General features: G+C 38.4%; 1 protein-coding gene across 6 annotated transcripts; it reads left to right on the forward strand.

The window, feature by feature from the left end:
- The first annotated feature begins 1,659 nt into the window (after positions 1-1,659).
- Positions 1,660-3,980, forward strand: LOC107474330 (sugar transporter ERD6-like 16). 6 transcript variants are annotated; one of them, XM_052257511.1, is made up of 8 exons: positions 1,660-1,816; positions 2,018-2,174; positions 2,258-2,481; positions 2,581-2,646; positions 2,748-2,823; positions 2,928-2,992; positions 3,542-3,614; positions 3,714-3,980. In XM_052257511.1, exons 3-7 carry the CDS (start codon positions 2,383-2,385, stop codon positions 3,599-3,601), a joined length of 366 nt encoding a protein of 121 aa, XP_052113471.1. In that variant the 5' UTR covers positions 1,660-1,816; positions 2,018-2,174; positions 2,258-2,382; the 3' UTR covers positions 3,602-3,614; positions 3,714-3,980. The 6 variants fall into 6 exon arrangements, with proteins under 6 accessions (XP_052113471.1, XP_052113472.1, XP_020990995.1 ...); XM_052257512.1 differs by lacking the exon at positions 1,660-1,816 and adding an exon at positions 1,824-1,912; XM_021135336.2 differs by lacking the exon at positions 1,660-1,816 and having other exon boundaries at positions 1,828-2,174; positions 2,258-2,324; positions 2,417-2,481.
- Positions 3,981-10,760: the final 6,780 nt, after the last annotated feature.

The raw sequence follows: 10,760 nt of genomic DNA on the forward strand, positions 1-10,760 counted from the left end.
CAATTTGGTGAAGAATTGAATTTAAATGAAATTTTAATAGAATTTGGACCATGGGTGCTGCTCCCAGTAGAGTGCTCGGTTAACTAATTGAGCACAGTGCTACCCATTGCCTTTGGCCGTCAATTTTGTTGCGCACCAAGCCTTCCTTGGCACAGCTCCATAGCGCTCGGTTAAGAAAGAGAGCGCAACGCCCTTTGCTTGCTAATAAAGTCCCCAGCTTCGAGCCTTGAGGGAAGCATTTGTGGAGCCATTTCTTTTTGAAACAATGAAAGGTAGCGCTCAGTTAAGTAAGGGAGCACAACATCCCTTTGTTTTTGGTGGAGCTCCCTTATTCGAATCCCAGTGAATGCATTTTGCTCAATTTCCTTGTGAATTAAGTGTAGCGCTCCTTCCTAGCCATCATGGGTTCAAAATTTGGCTAGCTTCTTTTGCCAATTTCTTTCATGAAGCAATGCAAAGTAGCGCTTCCTTTGGTTCCTCATGTCCTTGGTTCGAGACTTGGAGGTTTCATTAGCAAATATTGCACCTTGCATTTCTTTCGGTGGAAGCCCGATAAAGTTAACAAAGTTAACCTAGCGCTATACTTTTTGCCTTGTTCCTTTGAGCGCTCAGTTAACTCTTTCAACGCAGCATCCTTGCCCTTTGTGTAGTTCACTTTGTTTGCCATCTCTAGTGCTCAATTAGAGAGCCTTGTGCTCAATAAGAGAGCGCTGCTCCCTTGCTTTCTTGATGCGCCACGCTTTTTCCTTCCTTGGGCCACGCTTTCCTTGTTTCTTTCTTTTCTTCACCTACAAGTAATCAAAACAACCAATCAAAGTATCACCAAATTCACAAGGTTTAAAATTCATTCAAAAATCAATTAATTCTAGCTTAAACATCATGATTTTGTGTCAAATAAAGGGTGGTCGCACTACTAGAAATTTTTCATTACAGACGGATATTTCTGACAGATTTTATCCCTCGAAAATACAGAGAGATTTTCCGATGGATTTTCCATCGATAACGAAAAGAATGAATTGCACAAATTTAACCGACAAATATAAAAATCCGTCTATAATTTCCTCTGTAATATTGCCGCCTATTTTATGAAAACTAATTATTCACAGGAAATCCATTGGTAAGAGAATTAGTAACTTTATGTTTCTCTTTTTATCGAGGGTTAATTAGGTTTCGAGCTCCCCCTCTCTTACACATACATCACTCACAGAGAACACCTCCTCCATCTCTTCCTGATCGTCCCTCCATCGTCGTCGTTGTCTGTGGCCTTGCCTCCACCACTTCTTCGATTTCTTCTTCCACCTTCACTCTCTCGCTTTTCTTACTGTTCAATTCCTCGAGCGACGATCTAATTTTCTGAACAATTTTCCCGTCGGTGAACGCATCTCTGTTCTCTTCTGAGCTCATTCCGATTCATAGCCATGAATTGTAAGTGCTTTATGCATTTTTTCCCCCTTTCTCCTTCAATTTTCCATGGAATTGCTTCCTGCACATTTTTTACTCCACCTTAATTTTGATCTAATGTTGTTTCATTCAATCTTATTAATGTATATTTTAATTTTATTTTTCATTCAATCTTATTGATTTATTAAAAATTTGTGTTAGCGGTAGCATAGGTTATGGAAGATTGGATACAATTATATCAGCTGGATATATACCAAGCTCAAAGTGTTAGGTAATTTTAACTACTGGAATCAAATGCAAAACATTTTCTCAAATTCCAAGTGGATCAGTTTATTTTATGTAATTCTATTGTAGGTGTGATGCTAAGAGCTTGGAATATGCACTGATCAAGCGTGTGATGGTAACACCTGAGGAGGTCATTACAAGAACCCTTGATCCTATTACAGTTGTTGGTAGCAGGGATTCATTAGCCAAATTCTAAATCTATCATTGGAATTCTTGATATCTATGGGTTTGAAAGTCTTAAATTCAATTTATTCAAGCTGTTGGTAGCAGGGATGCAAATGATGCATTTGTTCTTCTATGAATTTGAATTGAATAGTTGAATTTGTTGTAGGCTCTTGCTAGCTGATGGCTAGTTGATATTGTACAATTTATCATGGCGCTTGCTTTCTAACAAGGTTGCAAGTTCTTGTAACTTTGTAACTCCATCACTTTGTGGCGGTGGCAAAAGAAGAGGTGGTGGTGGCAGAGTTAGAGTTGGCCGGAAAGGGGTATGTGAAATCTGAATTCCAATAAAGTTTATGCAGTTTATGACGGACTTTAAATTTTGATAAACAATCCTTGCTTCTCATAGGAAACAGGCAATGAGAATGTCAACAGCATTTTGCATAACAGGATGGTTAGCCCTCTTCTTCTCAAAGGTATGCATCTCATGCAATATGTAAATTCATCTCCTAAAAAAAAGTTATCGAAATTGAAATGAGGTTCAATTTGTTATTTTGTCTGCTTCAAGATCCTTACTCACTTGACTTTGGAAGATTTTTCACAGGATATGGAATTGGAGTTATCTCATATGTGGTAATTAACTATAGTATATTATAATATTATCAATATTTTTCTTTTCCTAATTAGAAGCTTTGATAGAAAGCTATATCTTATGTTAGCAAAATGGAACAGGTTCCTATATATATAGTTGAAATAGCACCAAAGAATCTTCGAGGTGGACTTGCAACAACAAATCAGGTAGGAAAACATTAAAAATGATCATATTACTTGTTTGATGATTAAAATGTTGAAGCACACCATTGGAGTGAATTTTGGTCTTAACTGCAATTGTATTGCAGCTTATGATTGTTATTGGAGCTTCAGTCTCATTCTTAATAGGAAGTGTCATAACTTGGAGACAACTAGCTCTAGCAGGTAAACCATAATTGATACCATTAGCTTTAAAGTTTAATTTTCTGCATAAGGACTATTGTGAAGAAAAATGGTCTAACTTGAAGGGTTTAGTTTGAAAATTGAAGGACTTGTTCCATGCATTTGCTTGCTGATTGGTTTGTGGTTTATCCCCGAGTCCCCTAGATGGCTGGTAAGCATTGAGATACATTTGTTAGGCACTAAAAACTAGCAACTATGGATTTGAACCTATGCTTCAAAATTATGAATTTCTATAAGCACTGGCTTTACTCAAGTGGATGGTCGTGTTCTGCCTTCACCAAGGGTATTTAATATTTCTTTTTGTCAATGTGTTCTTGAAACTTGTTTATTGTGTGTTGCCTTGTTGTTCTATTTGAACTTGGTGACCTGAGGTTTTCTTAATTATGACTTGGAAGGTCACTTGTTCGAGAAATGATTTTTCTCATTTAGCAAATTCTCTAGTAACTTGTTTTTTCTTGACTCCCACATGAAACTAAATGAAAGTCCTTTTTAAAAATCTGTTGTTTGGAATATGGATTTACATGAAAAAATTCTATTTTTTCTACTGTCATATCTAAATGCTAGGCTGCCTCTGATGAATTATAAATTATTTTATAAAATAAAATGGTTGAGCAATATTGTAAGCAAAATTAATTATGGTACGGAGACTCATGGCTCCTATATTGTTAATCATCAATAACCTTAAGTTTTTATTATGCAGTATGGAAATAAAAGAAAAAATCAGAAACTTGATTCATGGCTGCTAGAAGCAGAAGTTTAGAGTACAATGCACGGTAAAATCGATCACTGGCTATCTGATTCTTCGATGTGATTTTGTCGAGAAGCATCAGTGCTTGAACTCCTATGTTAAAATTTTTTGAATGAACCTGCAGGTTTTTAGCTTTTATCAATATCCAAGAATCAAAATAAGGTCATGACTCATGACAAATGCTCTTGCAACATCTGTCAGTGAAATATTGCAGACTTTTGAATATACTTACCAACCGGAAAAGAATTAGGGTTTGAACATCAACAATGTCATCAACTTCAGTGCTTGACACATAAGGAAATGCCCTATTCACTTTGAGTAAGTAAAAACAACATAAAAAAAGAATTTCACAATCATTAATCAATGTCAGTTCTTGAAAATTATAGCAACATGCTTATGATGGACGCACGGGAACCGTGTCGGAAGAGATTTTCTAAATGAAATTGAGTTGCAAGTATAGCACTCCAACAACAATCCTCGCAGATCAAATTTAGAATGGAATTGGTTATCACAAGTTCAACCCCAATAAAATAACCGAAGTATTCAAACCTCGGGTCGTCTCACGAAGAATGGGCAAACATGTGCTTCAACATTGGTTAGAAGTCCGGGGTTGTGATTCATTAACAAGAAAGTAAATTGAGAATCTTAGCAATTAAGCAATCTAAAGTGCAAGAAACTAATTCAAACAACAAGCAAGGTGTAAACAATTTCAAAACAAGGAACCATTAAATGTACTCTTAACTAAACAATAACTACAACTAAGCAAGACAATTGAGAAATTGATTTTCAAATATGAATAATAAAAGCAACTCTTGGTTAGGCATGGGAATTGGGGTCGCTATCCTTGTCTAATAACCATATCTTGACAATTATGAGGAGCCAAACTCATTAAGTCTACTTCCACACTTGAAGTACGTCAAATGGTTTGGTCAACAACCCATAAGGCCTAACCTCACTACTAATTAACCTAGTAGTAGACTAGTGTTAATGGATATCAAATTGACCACTAAGGACTCTCAAATCATCAAATCTATTAGACCCAACGACCCAAGTTTATCCAATTCCATTGGCCTAAGCCAAGAGTAAAAAGGACTACTCCATAGTCAAGGTAAACAATTCATCAAACACTTGGTAAGCATTAATAAAAGACAAGTTCAAATTGCAATTGAATTGAAATCAACAAATACCCACTTACAATTATCAACTTAGAAGAGCTTAAACAACACAATGAAGCATAAAAATTATCAATGTAACATCAACAAGTCAAGATTCACAATATTCATGAAATGGGTATAAAGTGACAATTAACAAAATCCATAAACTAACACAAGATCTAAGTGGAAATATACTAAGGAATTCAAATTAAGCAATCAAAGATAGTAATTAACAAAACCCAATTCAGATTCAACAAGGAAGGATCAAATTAAAGCTAGATCAAGAGAAGAACAAGGGTTTCTTCCTCTAGAAAAACAAAAAAAAAACCTCAAAACTAGAAAAATTGTGTCTTAGTGTAAAATGATTGATCCCCCCTTTCTCCCTAGCATCCTTGGGTCTTTTCCAAGCAGAAACAGCCTGAAATTGGGCCTGTTGAGCCTCAGAAATCACCAGGCATGATTTCTTTTAATGAAGTCACATGCAGCTTCCCGCGCGTGCGCGCCATGCGTGCGCTCACACCGATTGCTTTTGTGATCCATGCGTGCGCGCCAGCTGCACGTTCGCGTTGGTGGAAATTCTCTGGCCTGCACGGATGCATCCATCCTTGCGCGCCGCTTCCAGCTGTCCTCATCCACGTGTGCGCGTGATGTGCGAGTGCGCGTCGATGCTGCAGTTCCCAAAATCCAAATCTTCATGTTCCTTCCTATGGTGCATGCTTTCCTTCTCTCTTCTGGGCCATTCTTACCCTACTAATTCTGAAATCACTCAACAAATACGTCACGGCATCGAATGGCAATAAAGAGAATCAAAATATAGCAATTCTAAGGCAAAATAAGCATGTTTTTCACAATGGAGCAACATTGGAAAGTGAACACAAAACCACTGACTTTCATTCCAACTTCTACAACATTGGCCATTCACTTTCTATTTCAAACATTTTTCTTTTATTTATGCAGAAAGGAAACAAAACATAATCCAAGCTAATGATGAATGACAAGCATAATGCAATTTACTTGTAAGAAAACTACTCAAAATATGAAAATGCAAAACATAAAGCAATTGGAGGCATCTCATGTTTCAGGGATGCATCTTCCTTATTTAATTTTAAAAGAGAGCATAAAAGAAACTCCACCACCTCCTAATTATTGTGCTCCTTGCTCTTGCTTGATTCCCCCTTCTTCTTCCTCTTCTTGGCGTAATCTTGAGGCTCTTCAACAGGACATCTTCTATCCCAGATAGGGTCTAACAAACCTGAGAGTCCAGCATCCTCCAATCTCTGAAGCATACTTGCTGAATGCGTCTTGGTTCTTGTTCTCTAACGGTCCACTAACTTTTGGCATTGCTTAAATGGCTTGATCTGTGGGTTCAATGCTGGCATGCTGTGAGTCAAATAATCCAACTTTGCTTGGGTGCTTTCATCATACTCTATTCTTTGATAGTGCCTGTGTTCTCTAATGGTATGATGTATATTCTTCCATTGGTATAGATTTTGAGTATACTCCCCATATTTAGATTGCCACAGGGACAATCCATTATATGACTCTTAAAAATCTACTGCTTGTTCCTTTTGCCCCTCAAGAATCCTTGTCTGAAATTCTTGTTGTTGAATCATCATTTGTTGCTGCCAGTTCTCTTGTCGCTCCTCCATGTGGCGCTGCCATCTCTCTCTTTCCTCTCTATCCTTCAAATATTGCTCCTGTTACCTCAGATACTGTTCTTGCTGTTGCTCCTGTGCCTTCATGAATTGTTGAGACATCTCTTCAATTGTTCTTTGCATTTGGCTCAGATCCAGTACACTAGAAGCTTGCTCTCCCTCCACTTGTGGTCTTCTTCTTCCACTTTGAGTTCCTCTTTCCTCCTGATTGTCATCTTCAGTAACACCTTCCATGCTTTTCTTTGTGATTCCCCTTCCTCCTTTTACCTTCTCTGTATCTTTATCTTCAAAGAGCATTCCAGCTCTGTTGCACAGCCTTAGAATAGTGCTTGGGTGACCAAGCCTACCCGATTTGCTTGTGTCCTCAGCCATTTCCCGGATGCTGTCTGCTATGAGTTGTGAGAGGTTGATTTCCCCTCCTTTTAAGATGCAATATGTCAGGAGGGCTCGCTTGACTGTGACCGCTGAGGTGTTTCCAGTAGGGAGTATAGATCTCCTTACTATCTCATACCACCACTTGGCCTCAGGAGTGAGGTCTAGTCTTTTCAAGTGGCTTGGGGCTCCTTTTGAGTCTCTTTCCCAGTCTGTGTTTTCCAAGCATAACCCATGTAATAGCTCATCAGGGTCATTCTCACCCTATAATCTAGCCTCAAAGCTAAGCTCTCCATAGGTTACTGTCCTCAATTTCAGGACCCTCATGACTGATGATGGACTAAAATCTACTTCAACACCTCTGACAAAGCTCTTATAAGGGGGCTGTTCTTGCTTTCTTTTACAGTATTTGCATAAAATTCTCTTATCATGACTGCATTGACGTCTGTGAGAGGCTCACACAAAAGTTCCCACCTGTTTTTCTTGGTAATTTGCCTCATGATGGGATACTCCCCCCCCTCAGTTTGAAGCCCATCTCAGGAATGACATGTTTTGATTTCCTGAGCCTATGATACCTTGATTCATGAAACTGAGATTTAAATTTCTTTGTATCATAGGTTGGAGGTTTGGCCACCATTGGTTCCTTTCCTTTTCTTCTTCTAGAACTTGAAGAAGCCATGAATTGGAAGAGAGAAGAAAGGAAAGATGGGCGGTGTTTGGGCTACGATTTAGCTATGGAAGGAAGGGGTGGAAAAGAAAATGTTGCTGTTGAATAAGGAAGGATGTTGAACGTGTTTTTAGCTAGGTGAAGAATGAAACCAAGGCTTCTAAGTGAGGGAAGCTTGTATGAGGGATATGTAAGCTAGGAAGTGTCATCAACTATTTATAGGCAAGGCATAAGTCTTTGAACAAGAGCACAAGTGAAGGACGCATTTCGGTTATGCAATTGAAGGGTGAAGATTGAGGGGAGCTCTTGGTGTGAACGGCTTACATGTATAGTTAAAGGATGACAAGGATTGACCTCCCCATTGGATGCACGTGGTTCAGCCTCCAAGGGTGCAAAACATGCAGATTCTTTTTCCCAATGGACCACGCTTTTCTAAGCACATGTGACCCTCTTTCCTTGGCTTGTTTTGACCGTGCTCTCTTTCTTGCTTTGTCTTCTTCTCAATCTTCTTTGTTCTATACAATTAAATCAACAAAATGGTGAACATTGGGAGTAAGTTTGGTTTGGTTGTGGTTATGAGTAAATAAAGAAAGATAATTCTACATATTCTTTAATTAAATGATCAATCATGATCCTTAGATTTTGACCAAAGATTTGGTGGACACCAAACTTGTTCTCTGCTTAGGGATTCATATAAAATTAGTACTAAGGAACATTTTATTTTTTACCATAAACTACTAAATTGAAACAATGTGTGATCCATCTATCCATAAATTTGGTCCTATGAAGAAAATTGATTTTTCTGGAATTTTCTGCATATGCAGACACCAAACTTGATGTTTTGCTATATACTCCATCAAAATGAATGAGCATATAGTCTGAGGAAGCTTAAAAAGCCATTTTGGAGTGCCTTTAGGCACACCAAACTTAGAAGTCTAACATACGCTTAAAGACATTGTGTGCAATCATCAAATATACTCATGAGACTCAAATTCATTCTAGAACGATCATTGATTATTGAATTTTTTAAAACAAAGCAAGAATCTTAAATCATGGGCTGCCTCTTATGGAGCGCTCTTTTATTGTCACTAGCTTGACATTGGACCCTCATTAGGGTGGTTGATGACTGCAGTGTCTCAGCTTGTCTCCCCTCACTGTGAGCTTCCTTCCAGTGCCTTGATGTTCAATCTCTGCATGTTCCAGTGAGAGTACCCTATTGATAATGTAATAGTCATCAGCTTGTTGATTTGTCCTCAACTGTTGGTAGATTAGCTGTACTTTATCTCCTTTGGAAAATCCTTCAGTTGGGATCTTTTTATTTTTCCACCCTTTTGGAGCCTTTTTCTTGTTTTTCTTTCCCCTTTTTAGTAATCCTTCTGCTTTGCTAGTCGGATGTATCCTTGGCTTTACCTTCTCAGTAGTCAACTTCTCACCTTCTTGCCTTCTCTCATCATTCTATAAAGTTTCATTCTCCTTTTGTCCTGCTTTGCTGCTTGTCTCTTGCTCTAGAAGGGCATCAATAAGTGTCTTGTTGGTTTCTTCCCTCCACTATAAGTCTTCTTTGTCAGCCTCCATGCATTCCTCCTTTTCCTCATTATGCTGTACTTCTGGAAAGACATTCAGGGTAATGCTTTCATCATGTACCCTTAGGGTCAGTTCTCCTTGTTTATCATCTATAATGGCTCTTACTGTTGCCAGGAACGGTCTTCCCAAGATAATAGATTCACTCCCTTCTTTTCCTAGATCCAGGATCACAAAGTCTGTAGGGAATATGAACTTATCCACCTTGACCAAAAGGTTTTCAATTACTCCTTTGGGAAACACCAATGATTTATCCACGAGCTCTAGTGACATCTGTGTGGGCTTTACCTCCTCTATTCATAGCTTTCTCATCATGGAATAGGGGATTAGATTAATGATGGCCCCTAAGTCACACAGTGCCCTTTTTATGGTCATATTGCCAATGGTGCAAGGTAAGAAGAAGCTTATTGGATCCTTGAGTTTTGGTGGGAGACCTCTTTGAATTACAGCACTGCATTCTTATGTGAGCATAATGGTTTCCTTCTCATGCCAGCATCTCTTTTTGTTGATGAGCTCCTTCAAGAATTTTGCATATAGAGGCATGATGAGCGGATAATTTATACGCTTTTTGGCATTGTTTTTAGGTAGTTTTTTAGTATGTTTTAGTTACTTTTTAGTATATTTTTATTAGTTTTTTATGCAAAAATCATATTTTTGGACTTTACTATGAGTTTGTGTATTTTTCTGTGATTTCAGGTATTTTCTGGCTGAAATTAAGGGACTTGAGCAAAAATCTGATTCAGAGGCTGAGAAAGGACTGCAGATGCTGTTGGATTTTGACCTCCCTGCACTCAAAGTGGACTTTCTGGAGCTACAAAAACCCAAATGGCGCGCTCTTAAATTAGTTGGAAAGTAGACATCTTGGGCTTTTCATCAATGTTTAATAGTCCATACTTTGCCTGAGAATTGATGGCCCAAATTGGCGTCTAAATACCCACCAGAGACCCTTTTCTGGCGTAAAACGCCATAACTGACACCAATGCTGGAGTTAAACGCCCAAACTGGCACCAAAACTGGCGTTTGAACTCCAAGAAGAGCCTATGCACGTGAAAGCTTCAATTCTCAGCCCAAACACACACCAATTGTGCCCCGAAAGTGGATTTCTACACTATCTACTCATTTTCTGTAAACCTAGTTTACTAGTTTAGTATAAATAGCATTTTTTACCATTGTATTCACATCTTTAGACCATTCTTCAATCCTTAGATCAGGTCTTTGAACCCTATTTCGATTGTATTATGCCATTTGAGAGGCTGGCCATTCGGCCATGCGTAGACCTTGTTCTTATGTATTTTCCAACGGTGGAGTTTCTACACCTCACAGATTAAGGTGAGGAGCTCTGCTGTTCCTCCAGTATTAATGCATGTATTATTGTTTTTCTATTCAATTCACATCTACTTCTCCTCCAAGATATACTCCCATACTTAATTCAGTTAAGTCAGAATGAAGGGGTGACCCGTGACAATCACCCAATCTTCGTTACTCGCTTAGCCAAGATCCGCGTGCCTAACAACCACAAAGCGGTCTACATGATGTTCAACATAGTCATGAATGACAGCTGGAGTATACTCTCTTTGGTCTCTGACACACGGATCTAAATGACCTCTCCTGACAATAGAGCATTCGAATCCATAACGTTAGAACCATCGTGGTATAAGCTAGAACCAATTGGCAACATTCTTGAGATCCAAAAAGTTTAAACCTTGTCTGTGGTATTCCGAGTAGGATCTGGGATGGGATGA

Source organism: Arachis duranensis, chromosome 2 (genome assembly GCF_000817695.3).
Source record: "Arachis duranensis cultivar V14167 chromosome 2, aradu.V14167.gnm2.J7QH, whole genome shotgun sequence".
NCBI classification, from domain to species: Eukaryota; Viridiplantae; Streptophyta; class Magnoliopsida; order Fabales; family Fabaceae; genus Arachis; species Arachis duranensis.

What these genes read in the sequence shown, in the direction of transcription:
- LOC107474330 (XM_052257511.1), top strand. Translation starts at nt 2,383, where the DNA reads ATGAGGTTCAATTTGTTATTTTGTCTGCTTCAAGATCCTTACTCACTT. An exon ending in GACTTGCAACAACAAATCAG is followed by an intron (nt 2,647 to 2,747) that starts GTAGGAAAACAT and finishes ATTGTATTGCAG; the next exon opens with CTTATGATTGTTATTGGAGC. An exon ending in CCGAGTCCCCTAGATGGCTG is followed by an intron (nt 2,993 to 3,541) that starts GTAAGCATTGAG and finishes TTTATTATGCAG; the next exon opens with TATGGAAATAAAAGAAAAAA.